General features: G+C 45.4%; 1 protein-coding gene across 6 annotated transcripts in view; it reads left to right on the top strand.

The window, feature by feature from the left end:
• The window catches only part of LOC100121157 (whirlin), a 62,157-nt gene that overhangs the window by 30,219 nt on the left and 5,656 nt on the right, over positions 1-26,282 (top strand). For 4 of the 6 annotated variants that reach the window (XM_031929279.2, XM_008213196.4, XM_008213197.4 and 1 more), the window contains 5 exons: positions 2,731-2,888; positions 4,376-4,457; positions 4,819-4,926; positions 20,748-20,972; positions 25,147-25,452. In XM_031929279.2, the coding sequence (XP_031785139.1) occupies positions 2,731-2,888; positions 4,376-4,457; positions 4,819-4,926; positions 20,748-20,972; positions 25,147-25,452 (879 nt within the window). The remainder of the gene's footprint in view (positions 1-2,730; positions 2,889-4,375; positions 4,458-4,818; positions 4,927-20,747; positions 20,973-25,146; positions 25,453-26,282) is intronic. The other 2 variants (XM_031929282.2, XM_031929283.2) reach the window with 2 other exon arrangements.

Below are 26,282 nucleotides of genomic sequence, written 5' to 3' on the forward strand. Positions count from 1 at the left end.
TCACTTTCTATATATTTCATCCTACAATATTCGTGTGTACATGACTAGATTGCTAAAACACCCCCTCGTAGAATATCCTCTTCTCGAATCGCATATATCTCTTACATCCAGCCCGTACAACGAAAACAGAGTGGGAAAGAGAGGCATTAAAAAGTTTCACCGTGCAAGAGCCTGAGAAACGACGAAGGCTGCTGCCGCTGCGAAAGTGCAAAAACGAGAGTGAAACAAAAAAAAAAAGCAAAAAGATTCGAGCGCGTGTGTGGGAAACATGCTCGAGCGAGAGAGAAAGGGCTGGAAGAAACTCGTTGTCGATTGGAGAGGTGCGAGGCAAAGTATATCGATATGCAGTCGAAAAGCCAAAGTGGACCATCTGGCGCTTCGACCGAGCTGGGGCTCTGGGATTAAACGCACTTTGTTTATGAAGAGAAAAAACAACAACAGCACGAGCGCGCGAAAGCTCGAGAAATCGTACACTCGTGTATTATCCTCCCCCTCTCCGTCCCTCATAGAACTGCACGAGCGCACTGTTACCTGATTATTGGACTTTCGAAATTTATCTTACGATTTTTTCCTTCATTCTATACTTACTCCTGCTTCTGTTTTTCGAATACACGGCACTTTCACACGCTTTGGAGCTTTAGCGCACGAAACCGGCACAAGTTCCTCGGTGCGACGACGGCGGAAATTTTGTATTCTTCTAATCGGATAATCGCATTCTTTCCTTGCATGCTAGATTTTCTTCGAGTTTGTAAACACGAATACAACTTCAACCTTCGACACGTAAAGCTCGAACTGGGTTTACAGCTTTTTGTTTATGCCATACACATGCGCGTCACGACATAAACCACTTGGTTAGAGCTATTGTTTCGCATTACTCGATTTGCATAAGGAATTCGCTCCTCTTCGGCGGTGTATAATTTAAATTTTGAGAAACTCTTGATAGAGTTTTAGCATAATCCGTCAATAAAGCGCGGTGACTCGGCTGCTGTTCTCCTTGGAATTGTTAGACGCCCCAAGGCCCCAACTTATACTTCCATACACACTTCGATTCCTCTGTCTCGAGAATTTCCGTCTTCGCATCCGCTTTCAATATACCATGCATATAGAAGAGCAGAGCTAGTATCAGCAATACGCGGCATGCGACGCACTGCGAAATTCCTTGATGCATAAGTTTGTCCCGCGATACCGACACCGACCAATACCAAGCGCAGCGCATAAATATTGTTTCGCTTCGAAGCTTATCTCCTCTATATACCAGTGTTTGCTACTCTTCGAAACTTTTTCGCCTATCCAGATAATATATTTTTCTCTATTCTCTCTTGAGTACATCCTCCCTTATTCCTTTCTATATTGATTGCTATACTGGAAACTTTTTATTTCACACTACTGAATAAAATGACGAAACTAAAAAGGAAATACTCGCAAAAGCAGTCGAATTGTCAACCGAAACGGTGTACACTGCAGTGAAGCTTGTTTTCGTAGACGAGAGTTTCGGTTAGCAGTCCTGCTTTCTAAGCTGAAATCTATAAAACTAAATACTTCTTTTCAACACACGCACTGTATGAATCTCACACGTCAATATGTACATCTGCTTGGCTTATTTATACGACAACACATATCTGTGGACACAACGTAACTGTGCTAGATTTAGGCGCTTGGCACACCAGATTGTTGGTTACGTGCTGTGCGAACAATAATCAGAGTTTTTGTCGTCTGCAGTACTATATACGAGAATGCAGGAGAGCGAGTTTGCTCGAGCTTTTCTTGCTTACGTAACACCTCGACAACAAGCGAACCGGATTAATTAATTCCCTTGAATATTCCGATAAGAAAGTCGCCGCTATTTTTTCCTTTACCAATTTCTATTCGCGTGTACGATAACGATCGCTCTAGACAGAAAGGCACATCGCGTCGACGCCGTCAAAACGGCATGAGAATAAATAAAGCATTCGCCTCATGCCGCTTTGCTGTATACTCTCGTTGCGCAACGGACGAGGAAGCGTACGCGAGCTTTGTTTCCCTCAATAATGAATACTGTCGCGAGCGAGTGCAGATCTATTGACGATGAAAAAGGCACTTATGAGTTACCGCGATTATAGCAGCGAAAACAAACCAGTTCTGGACTGGTATGCTTTCCCCCACCGCTCAAGCTGTAACCGTGTCTCTAGCCGTCGAAGATAGGTGGCGCATAGGGGCTTTCCCGTTTCCCTCGTCACAATTTGCCCGCCGAGCCTATATAGATACAGCCGTGTGCCAGTTCTGGCAAAACAGCCTTGCTGGGCCCGATGCTGGGGCCGTTCATGCTATTACTGTAACCGCATTCATCGCTTTGGAATTGATAAATGCATATTCTCGAAGAATTACATATTTTAAATAGTACGTAGGCTTTTCGGGGGCTCACGCAGAGCCTTTGACATATCCGCGTGCGCGCACGATAGGTAGCAAGCACTATACCCACGCTCTCTCATCGATTCGCCGCTTTTCATACGTCGAGCCTAGAAACCTATTTTTCCTCTATACATACGGCACGCGGCCGACCACGATTTTTCATTTACACACGCGAAACGAAACATCAGCACACAACAGGTATAGACGAAAAGCTCGGGCATCGCAAGCTCTCGCGTGACTGTATGTGCACATATAGATATGAGCGTGTGTGTGTGTGTTTATGCGAGAGAGGGAAAAGTGAGCGAACGGGAGAGTCTGTTGAACGGTGACGAATTCTCGCAGAGGGTCATAAGCGGCGCCTGTTGCCGGCCCGGACGGCTGATGGACGTCGAAGGAGATCCCCTGGGAGTGACGGGACCGCTTCTGCCTAGGGAAAACCAGGAGTACCGTTCGCCCAGCGAGGACAGCGGCCTCGGGCCCGAAATGGGCAGCCGGACCAGGTCGATTACCTCTTTCTCTTTGCGATTGTCTTTTCTTCTTCTTATTCTCCTCCTTTAACTCTATAAAATAACGTCTATACTCTACTACCACTGATATGTACTATAATATACTTCTCTACTATATCATCTACTCTCTTCACTATTTACTATATTCACTTCACATGATCAGGCATACGACCCAGATAACCCTCGTGTGTTCGCTCTCGATCGGTACTTGACCTCGAGCTCTAATAAACGGGCTCTTCTCTCGATATCGGCTGTACATAGTCATACACACTGCATCAGCGCAGCTATACGAATTATACCAATAAACTTTTCGTCTCTGCACTTGAGATCGAGCTGGATGGTCCGCGGGTCATCTGGGTATGTGTCTGATGGTCAATGATGAAAGCAACAAATAATGACTTACTCTAATCAGTTGTTCTACTTTACATCTATAGTCACTTTCCGAGTGTGTGTGTATAAAAAGGGTTCGCCAAAACGGATCTCATATTTCTGAATGTTTTACGCTGTACAGCACAAGATTTCAGTGTGTGTGAGACTATAATGCGAGAACAACATGAGCTAACACTCGCGACTTATAAAATCCGCGGCGTAACATTTTTATGCTAATTTCCTCACTCTCCTCGCTAGCAATCGTAAAAGTTCTCGAAATAGCAGTCTCTCGTTCGCGGGCCGTTCTTAGAATACATTAGCGAGTCGAGCGCAATAAAGACGGCTACACACGGCCGAATGAATAATCACGAGCAATAATCATCCCCCGCCCGGTGTCGCGTATAAAAAACTATTCCTCGCGCGAGCTACTGTCCTGCAGCGCAGCAGCGCAGATTTAATCTCTCTCGCGCCAGATGCGAAAGAGTCTCGCGCGCCGAACGGCTTGCCAAAGTGGAGCGAGAAAAAAGGTCGGCTAACATCGTAAAAATGTTAATTTCCCAAATGAAATCATTAGCATGACCCCAGTCGGCCGTCTAATTATTCCCTTCCCTCCCCGAGGCTCTGGAGCACGGCCTGTGCAAAAGTGTCCTGTATAGCTACCGTCGCCGCGATTTCGTTTAATTGTTAATCGATATTTGGCCGCTCGCCACGCACATCTTTGACTCCGGGATATACATAGCTCGGTGTAGAAACGAGAAAATGCTACGTTCGATTTCGCGGCACTGCTGCGCGCGAGAGAAAGGGAGAGAAACAACGGACTTCCGCTATTGACGCGCGAAATTACAGGCTGGAATGAGAGCGCCCTGACTTTTTCAATCGGCTTCAGTGAGCTCGAATTACTCTTGCGCTGGACGAGTGACTGATGCCCATTGTTGATGTATTTATTTCGATTCGCTTGTAGTGGCGGGAAACTTTGAGCGAAAAACATTCAGAAATTCCGTAAGACTCTTGTGACGCGCGTTTTCTCCGGCAAGCAAAACAAAAGAGAAAAGCCAAGATGCGGGAGAAAAACAGGCAATTTTGAGAAAAATCAGTACTTTGGGACATTGCAGAGGGGCATGCAGGCGAAGTCAGCAGCATCAGGTCGCCACGTCTGACCTCGCACTCTCCAACGATGACGAGTACGAAAATCAGGTACAATCAAAGCCAATATTCGCGACTCTTCTTCTCTTCTTTTTTTCTCTATATTCTGCTATACTCTATATAACTCGTTGAATTTGCGAAAAGAAAGTTAGAAAATTCGACAACAAAAAGAAACGACACAGAGAGCACAGTTGTTAACTTTGTGATCTTTATCCCCCCCCCCCTCTCTCTCTCTATCACGCGACATCACCCTCGCGCCATCGTCAAATCACACACATATACACACATTTTCAGTCACGATGTTTTTATGTATCATATATTGTGTAAATATATACGAGACGCAGTAGCTCGAGATCCGTTTCTAATGCGATATACCGTTGCTCTCTGCGGCGGGGCGATTTTTCAACCGCAGGATTACGACGACGACATGGAGGGCGAGCGCGGAGGCCGGCGTCACAGCTCTCCCGGTGGCTCGAGGGGCAACCGGGACTACCATCATCATCTTCACGCCGACAATTTGGTAAGTCTCGTCGACCGCTTATACCCAGGCACACGCTGTCTTTATATACTCTCTATCGCACATGTGATTTCAGGGGATCATATTCGCCCTATATATTTTTTCGATTTATATATTATATTGTATAACATATCACGTTTATTAGAGATAGGTCGGAGCTCCGAGGGGCCGAGACGCGCTCTCTGGATTTTGTAGATTGAGCCTTCTTTTTAACAGCGTCTCGGGGCCTCGAACCCTCCGAGTATCACATATATATATAGTTATTTCGTATATTACGAAGGTTACGATTTCGATGTTAAAGAAACTAGAGCGATTGTTCGAGATGTTTCCTCCCGTAGGTCGTAGACCAGAAGTTCGTATCGTAAGACATACATTCATGTAAAACTAGAGCTAGAATTATCATATGCATTATAATAAATGATTATCTTTCTTAATTAATTTTAGTCCAGTTGATATAGTTACTATTTATAATAGTTACATTCTAGGAATAATTTAGACGCTGTATGTGTGTACTTTACATAGTCAATAGATAGCGCTGATAGTTCTTCGAGCTCCGAATCGATGTTTCGTCAGGCGGTCGAGGAGGTTTTCGTGAAAAAAGGACGCATATTCTCGGCACGAAGTATGGGCGCATAAATCTGCGCCAAAGTAGAGATAAAAGCGAGCCGATCCGCGAACGTTTGCTCAATAACGGCCTGTATAGTTATGTCATATATATTACCCAACAATTAGGCCTTATACAATACATATACATGCGCAGCCAGATCGTCGGGCTTACATAAAATCGGCTCTGCCCTCTGCACCGTTTAATAATTTCTCTTGCGCGCAAAATAAACATCGCATGCGCGCTTTTTATCGCGGCCCCTCATCTTTCCGGCATCGGCATCGGCTCAGGCAATATATAAAACATATGATAAACGCACGTGCGCGCGCGCGCGTACGCCGACCGAATTTTAAAATTCGACGTTCTTTCTCCCGCGAGACTAATTCCCCGGTCAATAACTCGAGATATCTCACAAGGATTTCGCATCAGCGATATTCGGAAGTTGCGCGCATCAGCGCGGCGGGACACGCCCTCTTCTCCACGGCTCTTAATAATTACACGCTTCTTCGCGCGCGCGCGCGCGCGCTCTTCCGACGAGGTTCAAGGTCACACGCGAATTTTTCCCGCCTCTGGCGTTTTTTGTTGTTCGGTCCTTTTTTTTGTTTTTGAAAAGAAAAGTATACGCGAGAGAGAAAGCGACTCGTGTAACTTGCGCGCGCGCGGCTTATCGCGAGGCTATCGGCCGCGCTTGAGTAATTGGACGCGGCGTTGCACGTGTGAGCGAATAGAATCCCGTGGATTTTAATGACGAAACTATCGGCTTTCCAGCCCCCTTTCCGTCTCGCTCAGCCTTCGGAAACATCAGCAGCTGCAGCCGGTATGTTTTTATCCTGCCTCGCGCGCGAATAGCTTCTCTCTCTCTCCCTTCGCTGATTTCTTCTAGGATTTCTTCGGATTTTTCCCCGCGAGATTTTCTCTTTTTTTTCGGCCTGACCGATAACGCCCCGATACGTGCAGTTCTGCGCGAGAGATAGCGCTGTGTGTGTGTGTGTGTGCACTCGCGAATTAATATACGACGATGATTACACGCCGCCTCGGCTCAATAATGAAAGAGAGTATAAAGTTTAATCGAGCTAGCGTAAAAATAAATAGCTTGCACACGCGCAGATCGGCATTAAAGCGAGGATGTAAAAGAAGCCGTAAGATCCGTCGCTCATAAATATCTGAAATATTAGCCGACCTCAGGAGACACAGGCTAATTAAAGCATAACTCGTGCGTCAGGGAGGTATATACCCTGACGTAACTATATGATCCTGGGCAAAAGGACGAGCGAGCCTGTATACACAGGACAGTGTATCGGCCAATTAAAACAAGTCGCCGCGATAATAATGACGGGCCGCTAATTAGTCATCCCGCGCGAGCGAGCGAGAGGTCTTTGATCGATATGCGGGCAGGCCTCACAAGAAGCGCGTCCCGGAAACCTGTAATCGCTCTCGGCTTTTCCCCGATCGCCTGGAAATTAACAGGTTTATGCCGCCTCTTTCTCGCGTGTATGTGTCGTGTGTGCTTCTTTCTCTCGGCTCGCCGGAATGGACCGATAATGAGGCGGATTGTACAGCACACGTACTGGCTTTCTTCATGTACTATATATTATGTGTGTGTGTACTTACCGGCGATGCCTGTGTTTATACAAAACGGGCGTTTCTCTCATTGCGCTGCTGTAGCGATCCGAAGAGTATATAGTGTACGTATACGTATATAAGAGTCGAACAAAAAGGAGAATCGTAGAAATGAAAAAATCCCTTTGTCAGGATTACGGTTAAATTTTCGAGCTGCGACCTAAAAAAGGCTCCTCTTTATAATGCAGAGCTCGGCTTAGAATGCCGCGCGTCGCTATGTGTGTGCGTGTCGAGTTCCGCGGCGGCGAAAAGTCGTCTACTTTAAAATGAATAGAAGTTTTACTTCGCGTATATAGCGCTGCGGCTGTAACTGCTGAAATATATTCTGTCACAGGAAAATTAAAGCAAGGGCGAAAAAATACATGTATATGCTAAACGAATACAATCCATAGGAGCTGAGAGCGCGCACTGTTTTACTTTGTAACTTTTGGCTGGAAATTCAAATTATACCGCGCGACGACGTTTCCGCGGGAAAATTTAAGGACGGGAAGAGGGTCGCGCATTAATCGTCGGAGTGGTTTTGTTACGTTTTTAAAACTTGTTTATTGTACTCGAAGAGCTGTGTTTAGCGAATTAATAGTTATAGTGGTACGTATTATCAATTCTTACAGTCGAAGCATGTGTTCCTTTATAGAGTGACAAACAACATTTTTATCCTTAGGGAAAATATATAGAGATGGGACTTACATATGCGTGAAAGTATTTACAAGATGTCTCGTGAAACGTTAATGTCGTACATGAGTGAAAATAAAAGCTAATTGCGGTTAACGACTTTCCAGTATAATTAGTATAGAATAATTTAAACGGTACGTTCGCAGGTGTAATGGTTTCTCAATAAATATCGCGAATGTTTGTGGAAATTTTTAAATACGGCTATTACGTTGGCTATCAGGCCGAAAATACGTATATAGTTTCTTCGAAAGTCATCCTCGCAGACGTGAGCGTTTTGCGCGATTTTCTCGAAGACGAATAAATTTATCGCCGGAATAGCCTCAAAGTGCTCGGATACAAAAGCCATTGCCCAAAAACGTTTGATAATCTAAGCTTACACATCTACACATCTATCTTAATTCTAGTCGTCAGATCGAGCGAGACACGTCCTCCTCGGCGATTAATCATCCCGGATAGAAACATTCGTCGAGCTGACATCCGCCAAACGAGATTAGAACTTTTTCCGCAACTCCGTGTGTTGCGCTGCACCACTGCTCCGGCATCTCTCTCTCTCTCTCTCTCTCTCTCTCTCTCTCTCTCTCTCTCTCTCTCTCTCTCTCTCTCTCTCTCTCTCTAATTACAGCCGAAGTACGCTTCTCTCGGCAGAAAAATTGACACCTACGAGTTTACAAAGCGAGAGTCAGCGGCTTCCGTGACGATCGCGCATACGCGAAGATTACTAGCGTGAATTAAGACATTATCCAGGATACACGATATCAGACTAGTCTCGGACGAGTTGCTCGGATATGATACACGCCTCATAGCTTGTCCTGCAGCGCCTGCCTGAGCTCCTCCGTGGCCTTGGCGACCTCCTGGGCTGCCTGCCTCACTTCCGGCCGGATGTGCTGGACGCTCGAGTTGGATCGTCGCACGGAGTTGCCGCTGCCGAATTTCGGTCGCGGGATCCTCACGCGCTGCACCTCGCTCAGCCAGGACTCCATTGTCCGTGTCGTCGTCTTCTTTGTTCGCTCTCTGTGACCCCTTTTACGCCTCTCTGCAACAACGAGAATTAACCTTTGTTATTATTGCGACAGATAGGTGTATGGTGCTTTTCTCTTCCGTTCGGCTGGAGGAGAAACTTTTTCGGCGCGCGGATTCATCAAGGATCGTACTGTTGACACTTTGGGTTTTCAGTTAAATTGCGGTGATTAATTCAAAACGGTACGACGCGGTATAAGTGGGTGTGTGGAGGCCGGAATTGCAATGGTAATCGATAGATCGAACCGAGAACACGAAGGACAATTTGCATGGAGATGCATCGGAGACGCTGAAAACCGCAATAATTATTCAATTCATCCTCAAACACACACGGTCATTATCGAGGCGTCTCACTCGTAGCGCATAATTCAATCTCGAGCGCTCAAGAACGGCCGCGTCATTCTTCGATAACTGCGCACTTGCGCGCGAGTCATAAACAATAATTTCCTCCGCTCCAGGCGCGCAGCTGGCCAAAAATGTTCGCGCAGGTATATGCATTCATTCCACGCACGTTTCGGCGTGGGCGTAGCCGCGAGATTTATCTGCATCCTTCGCTAAGCCCCTCTGTCCGTCGCGCGCGATAGGGGCCTCCCGAGATAATTCCCTCGTGTTTTACGCGCGGCGCAGAGCTTCGCCCTCAAAAATATTGAATTTCGTAATGCGACGTACGAGTCAGCGTACGCGCTTCCACACGATTATCCCGAGATAAAGTGGAGAAAAAAGAGGAGGATTGAAATCAGACGAAAGGAGCAACGTGAGTCGCATGTGTGCGTCGAGAGAGAGAGAGAAAGAGTGAGAGAAAAGGAAGGAGATCGATTTGCATAGTGTCTCGGAGAGGAAGTCACTGGGCCACGAGACTATGCTCGCGAGAGGTGACGTTACAGAAAGAGAGACTACGGGCCCCGCATCTTAATCGTTCTCTCCGAGACTGTAGGCCGCCTCGCTCGACAGACTGAGACGGCCGACTCTCTTTTTTTTCACCTTTAGCTTCCTTTTCACACCGCGTTGGATGTCAGATTTCTGCCTGGGCGATTAAGCCGCTCTCTGGGCGCATCTCTATGGCGCGATCGTTTTGAAAAATGGGGCTAGCTACTTGGTGCGCAAAGTATAGGGAAAGTCGCTTGTTAGAGCGTTTAAATGCTCGCGGGTAATCATCGCTGCGCGCGGAGGAAAAATTCTTTGATAGACCAGTGGTTTCTAATGAAAATTCCTCACCTGGAACACGTTATGTTTTTTCGCGGTCTAAGTTTGAAAAAATAATAATATCATCGCATTCGCGCTATTAATAAATCACTATCGCGGTATGAACACCTCTTTGTTCGTAATAAAAGAGCGAGAGAACCTTCAACTCTCTCGGCGTCGTGTTATCTTACAAATTTACTATCAACGCGGCGCTTTTCCCTCCCACGCGCGCCACCGCCGCACCGCAGCGTGTATTATACATGCGCTCCTCAACTTTCTAAAGATGCAAAACCATCAAAGCTGATACGTCTCTCGCTTCTCGCGCGTCCATTATATTTTAATTCTTCCTTGCGCCGCCTTTTTTCCGCGAACGAATTTCGAAAAACGCTTGCTTTCTAGATCGGTTTGCATTACTCCGATCGACGCACTTTCTCTCGCGGACGCGTTAATGACCGAATATGCAGTATCGATTTCAGGATAACAAAAACAAACGCGAGAGAGTAGAGCTAGTCCGATAAAAGTCGTCCTTGTGCGTGTATAATTAATATATAGCAGCGGCCGTGCTCTGCGGAATTAATTATACAATTATGATGATTAACAAACGAATTCATCAGCGCTGATTTGAAAACACGCCCGGCGCTCCGATTGAATTACGATGCGCTCATAACTTTTAATTGAAGTTTTTCTCTCTCTCTCTCTCTCTCTCTCTCTCTCTTTCTCTTCTTTAACGCAATCTTCGTTGCCGGAGCGGAACGGATAATTAACAGCGTTAAAATCCGTCTCGGCGACGAAATTAAATCATCCAGGAGCGGGCTTTGAAGCTCTCGATTATCTCGAAAAACAAACAGCGCGCCTCCGTCGAAGGAAGCGCAGAGAGAAAGAAAGAGTGTAACTGTATAACGAGAGGGAAAAAATCGAGAGAAAGGGGCTAAAAGATCGCAGACCTGAGAAAGAGCGAACGGCACGAGGTAGTCTCACACGCGACAACGAGGTAAATCCAATTAGCGGCGGACAATCAGCTCGTAGTCTCTTGCTCGTTCTCCTTCTGTATATTCCGCTCGGTAAAAAGGTTCTTTGTTTTAGAAAAAAGCCGCGCGTTGTTACGATCCTGTTTACATGCAAGAGCTCTCTGCGAGAGGAACTAGACGCGTAGCCAATTAGCGCGGTCCTCCGAATGTCCTTTCGACGATTTTTCCTTACTATTTCGATTAATCAACGCCGTGTAAAAATCTGATCATCAGCGTTATTGAGAGAAACGCCACATCGGCGAGCGATCTTGTCGGACGATCCTACGACGTTACAGAGCTGCGACGAAAGAAAAACCGGTTAAAAATATGAATTCCCAGCGACTCGTGCGGAGCTGTGGGTATACCGTAAATGCGCAGCGGCTCCGCGTCTATACACGCGTACAGTTAGGCGCAGCAATATGCACGAGTACACGCAGTCGAGTCTTCGAAGACGCGCGCAATATTCGTGCGCGTGCTAAAGTTTCAGGTATAAAACACACTCGGCTATATCAGGACTTTTTTTTATTCACGCGGCTCGCGGCTTTTGCTTTCTCATGCTTTTACTTCATTAGCCGACATAAGTGCCTATGCGCGCCTAGGATGAGAAGATTTTTTTAAAACCCTCCGGGGAGACTTTAGAGGCCGCTTGTATAAAATATATCCGCAGCGGGAGGATATGATTTGGCTATCGTAAACAGTTATGGCCGCTGCTAACGCAGAAGGCGCGTAAAAGAAAAAGAAATTCTGCGCCTCTCTCGGAGCTGATTTTGAGCAGCGAATATATTAAATTTCTTCAAGGGCGCGGGAAATAGCGTAAAAAGAGAGGCCGATATAATAAACAAGGAGATGCGAAATGGAAACCACGAGGTGGCTCGCGTGCTCGCGCTGGTAATCTCAATCCATCTCTCTCTCTCGTGTGTCTGTGTCCTCCACCTTCTCGCCGAACCTCTTGCGGATTAACGGAGCAGGAGATTAGATAAATCGGCGGACTCGCGCGCAGATTTTTGCCCCCCTGTCGCGCGATTTATCCTAGGATATCCAATTTCTCGGTCGCATGTGTATAACCCTATACACGCACAGTCTGTCCCACGCGCGACGTTTCCCGTAATTATTTTATTCGAGTTGCTCTATCTTTAGTCCGCATAGTATAGCGTAGAAGGCGAGTTATACGTTGCGCGATTTTCTTATGCAATTGCGACGTTACGCGGCGAGTTGCAGTTGCAGTGGACTTGGACGATATGGAGATAGGCACTTTTTTGTCGTTGTCGCTTGTGATAATGAGAATTCTCGATTTCAATAAACCTTCGATCGATGAATGTCGTGGGAAGAGGAAACGAGGTTGAAATCGATCGTTTTCGAAAGTACATTCGCAGAAATTTATGTCTTTAACTGAAAACCGCGGTTACGCCTATAAATTGTCTTTACACGCGGATCTTGGCATAAATCACATATCCGCGGTTCGGTTTAATGGCCCTTGAGAGGTATTAAGGCCCCTTCGATGAAGTTCCAATTCGAAGTCCTGCACGCGTATGAATAATGCGCGAAGCCGTTCGCTGCCCAATTATAAGTTAAACTCCGCTTCGAGAGGGCTCATTATCGAAACCGAAAAACGTCGCGTTTTTGCCTGGATTTCGTCTTCTCGAAAATGAGTTTCGATATAATCGAACGAGTATAAACGCGCGTTTTCGAGAAAGGCGTATACCCGCACGCTTAAACTTTCATGCGATGACCAGATGAATGATTCATCAGTGGCGAGATGCGAAAGCTTTCAGTCACAAAAATATCATATCTGTATACGTCCGAGCGCATTACGAGTCGTCATAAAACTGGGAATAATTTAGAAAGCCGTCGCTGACTATTAATTCGAAATGTCTCTCGGTGCAGCACTAAATAGTCAGGCATATTGTGGATATCAATCAGCTAGAAAGAATAAAATGAATTTTCGAATCGATCCTAACGAGCCTCTTATAACGCCCATAAAATTATATTTACGTGTAATGAATCAAGAATTGTCTATAGCCCTCGGGGGAAGAGCTGGATAATCCAATATTCGAATTGGAAATTCATTGCACTAGACGAGCTTCAAAAACTTAATCTTGCTTTGCTTTAATTTCCCCCGATAATCCTCTTATGCGAAGAAGTGATCTCCAGAGCGCAGAAATTGAAGCACTTGAAAACGCTCCGCGCGATTTACCGGCTGATTAAACCTCGGTTAACTTTGCGAAAAAGCGATGTATAACTCTCGCGAATCCTTATCGAAAACTAAGATGGAAAAGAAGTTAAAGTCAAAGAACCGTTTTGTTATACACCGCCGAAAAAGTTAATAAAAAACCACGAATCTCACCGAATCAGTTGCGCAGATCTGACACAAAAGAAGCGGGGCAAAAAGCGAGTAGTGTGTTTTTCGGACCGGTTATTAACAATCGCGAGCGAGTGCGACTATGGTCGCGATTACGAGATAAAGAGGAAAGTTGCCGCGTTCGGAAAGCGTGTGCGTATACGTTATACTCCGCACAACACAACACACTCGTGTGCACTTGGCCGGAGAGCAGCAGCGCGCAGTGAATTTTCCCTTTGCTCTATTTTCCGGAAAATGTAATTTACGATTTTACACCTCGATGTACAGACATACGGCTGTGTGCCAGCGCATTACGATCTTTACTGCCTCGGTTTCGCAACGCACACACACACCGCGCGGCTGATTTAACGAGAGTAAAAGTAAAATATCGGCCGAATAAATTGTCGCGCGCACACACACTGGAGTCGGCTGCAGAAAAAGGCTGTCTCGGCGAAATTTGCATATAGGTCCACTGTACAGTTAACGCTCGCTGAATTTATACGCGCGTGCGTCAATGTAGGATACACGTGACGAGGTTTAAATCGCGCGCGCGCGCGCGCCGCGATAAAAAAAAAACAGACCAGTCAGCCCGACCGACGAGCTTACGGTTATAACGATTTCGGTTCTTTATTGTACTACGTATAATAATAAGCAGAGGGAGCGGGAAAAAAATGAGATGTCAAAGCGGCGAACGATAAGCCGCCCCTGTTTCATAAATCAGCGAGAAGAAAAAGCGCGCGGGAGAGTAGAGTATATGAACGTATAACAAGGCCGTCGCGCGAACAAAAGCTGCGGATCCTCGTTATCAGCGCGTGCCGGCAGCGAAATATATACCTTTCGGAAGGACAAACGTAACACAACGACGCACTTACCCTTCGGCTCCTCCCGCGTGTTTCCTTGCTCGTTTTTTCGTCCGCCTCGTCTCTCTGTCTCTCGCACAGACAAACCGCGTGCGGAATCGAGGTCGAAGTAGAAATCGGCCGCTGGCAGGAGTTGCAATAACAAAGATATACGTGCGACAAGCTGTTTCGAGCGAGGCGAGTTATAGGTGCGAGACCGACGCTGTTGCGGACTCGACTGATTCAGGAGAGGCTCCCGAGAGCCGTGAAGTAGTGGCGATGCGAGAGAGAGAGAGAGCCTTACCTGCGAACGGGAAGGTGGAGTGCAGTGTGGTGGTAAGGGGGGGGGGGCGTCGAGAAAACGAGCAAACTGGCCGTGTGCCGCCGCGGGCTCGTGTGTGCGGGAGAGCGAGGGAGAAAGAAAGTGCGCAGAGAAAGGAGACGGAGCGAAGAGAGCCAGGCAAAGTTTACCTGGTACACAGGCCGCTGCTGCTGCTGTCTCGCTCGCCGGATCTTACACCGTTGCCAAGTTGTCCAAGACGATGAGTTGTGGTAGTGTGCGTCGGGCTGAAAAGCGCGTGTTTGTACGTACGACCGATGCTTCTTCAGCCTCGATGGGTCAATCGTTCCGGCCTGCGATCGGCTGAATTTTTCTCTATACCTATACACGCGGTACCGCAGCTTCGGTTTGTTTCCTTTTTACATGCCTACAATCCGCGAGGCCGATCTCATTATGCGGACGTTTGGTAATCGATTCGTGGCGCTCGTTTAATTAACAATCTTCGAGGTAATTTATAACGCGGATGTAGAAAAAAGCTCGATCGATTTTCGGCGAGTCGTATAAAAAGGCCTGAGATATATGGCCCGAATCGAGTCCTAATAACTTCGTATAACGGAGAGAGCTAACGTAGAAACTGCGTCTCGGATAGTACTTTTTACGCAGCGCGTAGCCGATTGATAGTAAATAATCAACAGCGTTTCATCAGCGGCATCACTATGCGTGTATACATATATAGAAGCTTTCAGCCTTTAGAAATAATTATCAATAAAATCATTGCCATAACGGTTACAGCCTCGCGCTATAGATACACTGCTCGGCGCGGCGCAGTCATCGAAAGGATTATACATCAAAGCTGTAGACGAAAACGTTACGTAAACGGTAAGCCGGCCGTGACGTCATTGTTTATGCTTCCGATAAAGCGTTTTTCGCCGCGGCGTAGCTTTTTGTTACGACGCGAAATCGAAGCTCCGAAAAGAAGACGATAGCTGAGAGCGATACACAAGACATACGTTATAGAAAAGCCATGGGTAATTGAAAACGGTGAACGTGGCTGCTGCTGCTGCTGGGAGCTGTTGAGCTTGATGAGCGTATAGCGCCGAGCCGCGTTAATTAAATCGATCCCGCGCGCTCGCTGCAGAAGGTTTTCATCTCTGTCTCGGTCAAGAACAAGGCGCGCGCAGTGAAAGAGGCTTACAGGCCTTGAAGCCATCGCGCGCGGCGAGATACTTCCGTATTATTCTTGCAGAATCCCGCGATGCTGCTATTATGCCCTTCGAGCAAACAAGCGCAAATTTCGACGCCCACGCGCTTTTAATTGCTCCGAGAATGTATAGTATCTTCCCCGCAATGTTCACGTTAACGGCATTAGCATGCGCGATCGAGAGCTTGTAACTGGTGCGTGGATAATAAGTCCGGAGGTTTTTTCGAGCGTGAAAGTATCGCTCTCGGGAAGTACGTCTGTTTTTCTCTTCCGCGCATCGATTGTTCGAGTGGGTATTTTGCTCGGATATGTCATCGACTCCGCAAGCTTGCATGTCTGACGGAACTTATTTTCCCTCGCGGAGTCGCAGCTGTGAATTTCAAATGCCAGACTGTAATCGCGTACACTTATTCCGTCCGAACTGGAGCGCGGAGTATACAGCGCAGACTAGCGTGATATTTGGGAAAATGACGCGAAATCGCGGAGAATCGCGAAAAGCTCGGATTTTCAAACGCTGCACAGTCGTTTTGTCGAAAAAGCAACAAGTCCGCGCGCTGCGTTATTCATTCCACGGAATACAGCGCCAAGATATCACTTCGTAATTTTCCCAAAATGGATTTACATAATTTAGCGCAACCTATGCCATATCGCTTCTATCGCTGCGTTTCGGGTCGCCAAGAAATAAGAGCAAAACCGAAAGCGGACGTTTTTCTCCGTAACCGCCAACAGGTTATCACCGAATCCAGACAAGCACCGAAGAGACAATCAGCATCAACTAGCACGAAATTAAACGTCCGCAAACACGCTCGCCACTGCTTAATGAAAACTAGTTACAGTTACGCGGGTAATAATTTACGCAAACCGCGCGCGGGACAAGAAAAAAGGCGCCGCGAAAAAAGAACTAGAAGAGGAAAAAAGTCCGCGCCTGCAGCAGCAGCTAACGGAATAAGCGTGCATACAAATGTCATTAGAAGCGCCCGGCGGCGGGTCGTTGATCTCCGCTCGCGCGTGCGTACGCGAGTCTGTGTGTGTGTGTGTGTGTGTAGGTACGCAGCAGCAGCGGCACTCGCTCTCTCGAGAAATCGAGCCTCCTCCGCGCTTTGTCCGTCACTGCGGCAGGCCTACTCTCCTATACTGGATATCCTTTCTCGCGCTCGCGAAACTGTGTGACTCACTCTCCGCAGCCCTTTCTTGCGCCGCTCGATCTCTCTCCTGCAGCATATCGTGCGTCGGTGAGTCACGTAAGTGTATCGGGAGAGCGGATAGGAGATTAGAGCACGCGAGTAGGTATACGCACGAATCGGGCCGCGAGATTTCTTTTATTGCGCGGCGATGACGCGCGTGTGAGAGAGAGAGAGAGGATGAATGTCCGCGTGACCGGAGCTCTGATTGTTGTTCTGCTTTTTTGGAATTCGGGGTACGATCCTGCTGGCTTTTTGTCTTCCGAAGCTGCCCGACGAGAGCTTCGCAGAAGAGAGCGACGCGTGCGTCACGACGCAGAATTCGGCTGTAACTCTTTTTACGTAACCTTTGTAGACCGTTTTACTTATTTTTCTCGCGCGGAGCTCGTTGCGTCGACGATTAACTGTAGTGTGCGGCTACGAGTTGTAGATCTTCGTACGGGAATATACGAGAGATTACCGATCAAGTGTGAATAATTCGCAAACGCTGCCATGTATCTTCATTGAGAAGGTTTGAGACTTCCTCGAGTGTTGAGAATAAACCTTATCTATCTTGGTCATGTTTGTCCAAAGGTGTGTATGCCAAGGATACCGATGTGAGATACTACCGAACGATATAGAGCTAAATCGGGCCAAAAAGCCGAGTTGTTTTGAAAATCACAAGGTCTGTTTTCGTGGGCGTCCCAAAAAGATTAGACGTGTAGAAGCGCGTGTAAAGAAGCAAACGACAACAGCTTTTAATGTCGCAATAAGCGTTAAAATCCTTTACAAGGACTACTCGTCGTCGTCGTCGTCGTTCCGCCTTAATTGCCTCGCTCGAAAATTTACAAAATTAAACCCGAGCCGCGTGTATAAAAGACATACGGCTCGTAAAAGTGTTTTCAAGCTCTCTCTCTCTCTCTCTCTCTCTCTCTCTCTCTCTCGCAGTTGTAAGCGGCCGACCGAACGAGCCGTGTAAAATTCGCTTAAAAGCTTCGAGCAAAATTCATAGCTTTATATTGTACTCTTATCGCCTCTTTAGCATACGATTAAAGACAAAGTGAGAAGCGTTACGTAATGGCACGTATACGTCACGCAACCGAAATCCTTATGTGTTTTTTTTCCTTAGGGCCGCGGAGGAAAGAAAAAGAGGAAAATATAGCGGGTCAGCTCTGACGCAGGGTTTTCTCTCGGAGCCCCTACATTGATTGTTTACGGGAGCCGAGGATTACCTATATATTGAGCAAAACGCGCTCTTTCGACAGAAATCTCTCGTATAGCGCAAAGGCGACCTTGTTTTACGTTGTGTGTTCGATATAGAGTTGATATAATAACATAAAATTTTGCAACTACTACGGTTATCGGACGTGCGCTGATTGTCACACTGCGGGCGTAGGTGAAATCATTGCTCAATATTATGGCTGATATTATCCTTTGTTCGCCGACTCTTGGAAAAGAATAGCCTCTCGACGATCGCCGCTATTATCTGTGTACACACGTATACGGCAACTAAACGAGGTTTATAATACAATCCGAAGAAAGTTCGGAGATAAGTGCACACACTCGCGATACGATATATGTGTATATCCATAAGCATCGCTTCTCGCCAAACTGCACGTGTCACGCGAAAATTATCTCTCCCCAATAAGTTTAATCCGAAGCGTATAACCTCGTTCGCGGTGCAACGATATAGTAAGAAAGTGGCGCGATAAGTGCACCCGTACGCGCGATTTCAGTAGGCGGCTCATCACCGTGTATTCATATATTTCTTCTCTCTTTCTCATCTATCTATATATTTCTTCTCTCTTTCTCAAAGTAGGAAGCGGTCGCGGTGCGAATCTCGCATCAGAGAAAGGAGAGCGATGCGTCGCCACAGGATACCCGAGCCTCGCGCGAAATTGAAGTTTTCGATAGTCGCGGCGTTTAAGAGAAAGTCTTTCGCGCCTTTATAATACAGCTGCAGCGAGGCGGCGGCGGTTCACGATTTCAGAGAAGTAGGTCGATTGTTGAAACGGGGCGTCGTCGACGGGCTCAGCGGCACGCCATCGACGATTTACTCCTTTATACACAAGACTGACCGAGGTTAATCCGTTTTAGCTGCTTGATTTTCTTCTTTTCTGCACCAAAGCTACGGAGACTTTCTCGATCTGCGGCCTGCAACGCTTCCGCTTCGAATAATTCGATCTGTGTCTTATGTAGGGGTCAAGTTCTCGTTTTGTACCCTCTGCTCCGATGACGGTCGGGAAATCGCTTTTGTTACAGTCTGAATGTTTCGCGGGTGGAATTGGAATACGGCCTTTTTTTCACGCTCTACGATGAACTGCATCGGTTGCGAAAAAAAAGCCTCGCGAGCACATCAAAAGGTCGACGTTCGTATCCAGCGGAATGAATAATCGGTGCGCCCACTCCTGCTGACGCGACGATGATCGACGTCGCGTACGCGATGAGCACATCGCGTTTAGCCGCGCACGCGATAAAAGTGAAACTCGCGTATCGAAACGAGCGACGATCTGAGCATATCATCTGCTTTCCCGACTCCTGCGCGGCGGAGCTCATTACAACGAGCGACTTCCTTCTTGTTTCTAAACGCGACGGCGACTACTCTCCGTTTCACTTTTACACCGGCGCGCTCGTAAAAAGATTTCCCGATCAAGCCGAGATTTGTGTAACGCAAGGAGCGTAATTACAGACTTTGGCTGCCTGATGTATTAGCGAAGAGAAAAGGAAAGGAAACTTAGGGTGTACGTATACGCCTTATCGAAATTCTTCGCGCGGAGTAGTAAGCAATGCGATAAAACTCGCGCTGCACCTCTCGGGAGAGGAACCGAGGAGCTTCTTTCCCTGCGCAGATTTTCAGCTAAATTAAATTGCTGATACTTCAAAGACATTTATCGCTTTACAAACTCGGTGCGGCGTCTTGGCCGTTATCCAAGAAAGAATTTTCTCGTTACAAAAGAAATATCGCAGCGTCGAATAGGAAAGTTATACTTTTTCCGACTAAAAAGTCCAGGAAGAAATCACCGAGCTCTGTGTAACGTTTCCTTTTTACAAGCCGCCGATGTACTTCTTGCCGTGGAAACGTTTCGAATATTCGTTGAAAGAAAAAAAAAAACTGGGAAAGGCTGCAGTAATAATCTTTGTAATTATCCGTTCCAAAATTCTTGCACAAATGGTATAGCCGCACGATTATATTATATTTACTGTAACAATGGCCAGATGTCTATCTGCGTCAGCTAATTTGTACGGGATATACACGAAAGGAACAGGATTTCGTTTCGTTGATATAATTACGCGTGATGTAACTCGGCGGAGGAAAAGCGCCAAACGCCTTTCGATCGTTCCATCGCTGCACACGTTGTGTATACTATATACGCATCGTCATTAGGGACATCGATACGGTAAATCGATCGTCTCGATTTCACGCTTTTTCGAGCACAAAAGTGCCATGTGTTGCGCATCTCCGATTTCGATCATTAAATTTTACGTCGTCGCTGTACGAATCGTCTTCGGGGCTATAGTTTTTTGCCGACCGAGGAGGCAAGTTTGGCTCCTTTCCTCCGGGTGCACATCTCACGAAAAAGGCGCAAAGTTCACGAAACTTGGCCGGTGTCTCTTCCGGAGAGCAAAAAGGGAAGAAAGAGAAAAAAAAGCGGAAGGAGGAAGTCTATACTGTATAGCTATAGTATACAGCACATGGAAGAGGACGATGGCTGATCAATGTGTTCTCTGTTTTTTGCTTTTGTTCTCTGTGTATCTCTGTGTGTCTCCTCTCCCCCCGATGTCATTGGCGGCGGCGGCTCTGGGGCGGCACAACGTAACGCGCGCGCCGAAAAAACGCTATACCGACTCTCTCGCTCTCTCACACACACACAATCATGCGTGTGCACACAATGACTGATGGCAGGAGAGCGACGGCGGTTGCGAAGGTAGCGACGCCGAGATGATGATCGGTAACGGCGGCGCAAGGCATCGCGAGCGCGATCGCGATACCGAGGACGACGAGGACGAAGGAAGGGAGGAGAGGAGCTCGGAGAGTGGTGGTGTTGGAGGTTTCGGTGGTTGGAGGACCCATCTACTCGGTGGGCTAACGCAACGCGTCAAGTCCTGGTACTGGGGCGCCAGACCCCTCGTAAGTCCCTCCTATCTCTCTTCTCTTCTCTCTCTCTCTCTATCTCTTAATACTCTCTTTCTCTTATCTCTCTCCTATCTCTCGCCGCTCTCTCTCTCTCTCTCTCAATCACTCGCGCTCCTTTTTCTAAACACACTCGTCTTCTCGAAAATTAACCTTCCGATTACTATTGTATACTAGTGTTGTCAGCACGGAGAGTTCCTTCTCTCTCTCTCTCTCTCTCTCTCTCTCTCTCTCTCTCTCTCTCTCTCTCTCTCTCTCGGGCAGATATTTCCTGCAAATCTCTTGTACACTCACCTCTTTCTCAACAACTTTCTTTCTATCTTTCTCTCGCACCTTGCTGTGACTCACCGATTTTCCATTTTTTTCTTTCTTCTTTGTTTGCCTTTTTGTTTGTGTTGTTTTCTCCTTATATATACTTGATAATTGCACTGCGAGATGCGTTTCACTATATAAGACGTGCGTTGTAAATCACACACCGCGCACTACTTTGACATTTTGGTTTACTTACGCTTTGTACGACTATAGGGAGCTTATAAGTAGCGAAGACCGGGATAAGTGAATTGAACCAAGGGTACTGAGTTGATATTTTGGCGATTCACATATACAAACGTACCTATCTATTTTTAATAGTCTATACCATGTAGTGATTATGACATAGTAATGCTATAGCAATAGCATTTTATACGTACTCGATAGATTGCATTAGATAGAAAAAGTAAAGACTTATACGAGAATACAACCACCCTGAAAGCAGGGTTAATAAGTTTTTTTTATTTTTTTATTTTTACATTTACTTTTTTCAAAACTTTTATTGCACATTCACTTATAATATCGGACTTCTCTGCTTGTACGATGATTTTTACATTTTCATTTGCACTTATAGCTATAGCATATCTTCTTTCAGCTCGGGTTATTTCAATCATTTGCATAGTAACAGTTTTATTTATTTACTTTTTTAAATAAAATTTTACAAAAATCAGAAGAAGCGTAAAGAACTGACAGTTTGTTGAAATACGAGTAACGCGGAGAGAGATTCGGAGAGACGAGAGAAAAATTGTATCGATTCAAAAGTTAGAGTAACTGTAGTGAAACGAGTATAGAAAACTGCGCGAGCTGTATACGATTAGATTGAAAAAAAAGAGTGACTGATGCTTTCGGCATGACTATGACTTGATTTTAGATATCTCTCTATCTCTCTCAACCACATAAATCTAGTATCAACGATCGATCCATTTGCTATAGAACCTATTAGTGAATAGTGAATATATATATACATATTTACACATATATTATCTAGCGTGTGTACGTGTTTTCTTAGATGTCTTGCACTTGCTCTTTTTATTATTGTCTTTGTATATTATATTTCAAGCACGATATATACTTCTAGATGTCTTGGCATGCACGTTCACATATGAGACGATAATCGCAAAGTTGAAAAAGTTTAACGATTTTTGCAAACATTTTATAGTTAACCGATCATGATTTTATATATCTGCTTTTAATGATTCAAGCCAATGAATAATGTGTGTATAATATAGGTCAAAATTCATAAAGATTTATAAAAAGAATAAAGGATCATATAATTGAATAACACAACAGAATACACATAAACACACCGATATATATCGATACTCCAGAAGAAGAATCGTTCTACATGTGCTTTTTAGGGAGTTAGGAATATTGATTTATGTTACCATTTGTTTTATTGCTTAGCATAGATAATCGATTTAGTTAATTCAAAACGAGTCAGCATCGTTTTATTTATAATTTCTTTTGCCATATATTCAGATTAATGTTTTTCAGCGAGAGTGCCAAAAAATGCATACTCTTTCCTGTTTGCCTCCATCGCACACTCTTTGTCACATTAACGATTTAGAATACGAAGAAATCGAGCCTAAAAACTGCAGGTCAACTCATCAGCTCTCTGTAGACCTTGGGTTCTCCCACCATCTTTGAAAGACCGATGGACTGCGAAGTTGAAACAGCTGAGCCATCCTGCACACTATAATCACGTCATATAACTATACTTTTAATCTCGTAGAACCTAGCTGACTAGAGTTAATTTAACGTCTTTCGTTCTGAAGTATACATTTTGAAAACTAGATTAGTTGAATGCCGAATATGATATTTATTTGACAGCTAACCACAATGACATAATAACGTATTGCAGGCGGTAGGAACCGAGATAAATTCGTGCGAATTGTCTCCGTAGAGCGGCATTTAATATAGAAAAAAAGAAACAAGCAATCCATATAAGTATCTGTCTGTCTGTCTGTCTCGCGCGCAACACCACCACCGTCACGACCGCCACCACTTTCCGAAGCACCAACCAATTAACACCCTGCCACTGCCAGAGCCTATTCAGCAAGCATGATTCTCAATACTTATTATCTCAATATATTTATACTTATATATATATATATATATATATATATTATGATACTCTTGGAATTGTGTATTATACACGCATTGTACGTATACAATTACAACTTTATATAGTTATATCTTAGGCAACTATTTATATACATACTATAATTATTGCGCTCTCATATATCCACGTACTCTTGTATACATCTAGAAATTCAACTTAGGTCTATCCATAGATATATATACTAGTTTTGATTATATCACTACATATTATTTTCATTTTTTCGTGCAGTGACTGTGCCCCACGTACAGTCACACGCTTTATTCAAGGTAAAAGCGCACGCTGTCTCCTCGACTCCTATAAATATATGCTTTTTCTTCTCGATAGTCTGCAATAATACACTGAGAGAAAAGTAACATTGCAGCAAACATATATGTTAACTGTTAACATAGGCATTTTCGATTTGAGCCAATAATACGTATGTTAATAGTTAACGTAGCTATGTTATATGTCAAATAGCTGTATGTTAATAGTTAATATATGGCTGCCCTTTACGATTTTTCATAGACTTTATAAAGTAATCAGATAAAAATTATTACAAAATACACTTGTATGAATTTTATTAATGCTGGGTTTACAGTGATATAATGTCAAAATTCAAAATTTTGTCTTTCATCGGCCTTTTGGGTCTAAATACCAGATCTGATAGTTCTAGAGATAAAATAATGAGTGTGATTCCAACTGATTCAGCAGCCTCTGGAATTTCGAAAAAGGTATGTGTCAACTAGTTTATCACTATTAGTTCAAAAGTTATTGGAAAAATTCAGTAGTGTGTTAAACATCATATCGTAATCATTCATTTTTCAGATTTGAATTTTTCCAATAACTTTTGAACTAATAGTGATAAACTAGTTGACATATACCTTTTTGAAATGCCAGCGGCTGCTGAATCAGTTGGAATCACACTTATTATTTTATCTGTAGAACTATCAGATCTGGTATTTAGACCCAAAAGGCCGATGAAAGATAAAATTTTGAATTTTGACATTATATCATTCCAAAGGCACTTTGAATGCTTCCTTAGGTATATTCGGTTGCTTTCGTTCTATTATTAATGATTTATTGATTATTCATGATAAATAAACCCTCAAGAATATTTTTTGTATGAAAGGAGATAACGGATTTTGAAGTTAGGCGGTACGAGAGAAACGCCTGCGCGCAACACTACGCACGATAGCCATGAAATTCATATGTTAACTATTAACATACAGATATTTCCCGCAGTATTTTGTATGTATATTATAAAAATCTATAGTATCTATAGTATGCATACAAACTGTTTTTGTTTCGTATAGAATATTTGTAAGGTATACACGAATATATTAGTAATCATTGCTCTTAACGTGTGTACATGTTTACGGCAATGTTATCTTTCTCTCAGTGTACAGGGCCGGGACCGGGATCTTTCAAGCTCCACGCGTCTATGTATGGTGTATGGGCATATGATATTGTGTGACAGACATATCGTGTCGGTCATGAGACGCGAGTGCGAGCATCTTCCGATCAGTTCTTATAGCCGTGATCGGCACTCACGTTGAATCGCGAAGACAGCGTCGCGATTTGCCATAGAAGAGTGCAGTCGCGCGACATGACGTCAAGTAGTATACCGCAGACTATTGATTTTTTGAAAATTAAAAAAAAAAGAGAGAATAGGCTGTTCTAGGCTACTAAGAGAATAGCCAGCCAGATACGCGGACGCCTCTGACGCCTGCCGTCCGCGCGCGGCCGTGTCTTGTTTTTCAGGAGTTTGCGCACAAGCTCTCGCGGAGCTACGACATGCAGGAGGCGCAGCTGTTGGAGGAAGCGGGCAGCGGGACGACGGGCAGCACAGGCTCGGGTGGTCCGCCCCGGCGTCACCACAGCGCTCAGAGGCTGGCTCGGGGTCCGGGCGAGGGCGGCGAGCGTCGCGAGGAGGACGCCGCTGTCGTCGTGCCCGACCACCAGGGCAATCTGCGCATCATCGTGAAGAAGAGCAAGCCCACCCTCGGCATCGCCATCGAAGGCGGCGCCAACACCAAGCATCCGCTGCCCAGGATCATAAATATTCATGTGAGTTGAATTATCAGAGTGATTTTAAAAGAGCCGAGAGTGCGATCAAAGTCGAGCGTGTGATTTCATAACTGACGCTTTGATATAATTCAATTGAAATATCTTTGATGTGCACGGTTCGTTTAATTTGCGATTACGTAAATATGTTTGAAAATTTATCGAGCTATGTGCGCGTGTGTAACGCTCGAAAACCGTGCTCAGTTTAACGATCGGTTTTACGCATAAGTAGAAAGGTAAAGGTTCCAGGCGATGCGTGAACAAATTGTAAAAAAGGAAGGCAAAAAGCCCTGCCGTAAGATATAGTTACGTATAATGATACATAATCGAAACCTCGTAAAGCGGAAGAAAAAATCGACGACAAAAAAGCTGGACCACCTGAAAACAGATCCCAAAGGTCGACGCACCGGAGCGCGAAATCGCGCCTCGTCAGCGCACTCGAAAAAGCGTCGATCATCGCGTCTTATGGCGTGGCTTGACCGCCGTGAAGAGAAAAAGAAAGAAACGATAACTCCGTCCGAGTCGATATTTCCATTGTGTAGACGCGCGCGCGCGCGCGTGTGTATGGAAGTCGAGCCTCTCGATTTCCGGGATAACGAGGTAGGCGAAGAACAGGCGGACATAGTGCGGGAATAAAGAAGGAGCCTCGCCCAAAGACTTTCGCACGGTCTAGATCGAGGCGACCGCTCTCCGATGTCTCGTCCCCTTGTCTCGGTCTCTTTCTGGGTGATCCTAAAACGGTGCTTCCTTCTCTCGAGCTGTCCTCCTCTGCTGACCTCCCATGTAGGCCACTTGACATCTGTAAACGCGACATTTCACTGTTTCATATTTTC

The sequence above is a fragment of the Nasonia vitripennis genome, chromosome 4 (assembly GCF_009193385.2).
Source record: "Nasonia vitripennis strain AsymCx chromosome 4, Nvit_psr_1.1, whole genome shotgun sequence".
Classification (NCBI taxonomy): domain Eukaryota; kingdom Metazoa; phylum Arthropoda; class Insecta; order Hymenoptera; family Pteromalidae; genus Nasonia; species Nasonia vitripennis.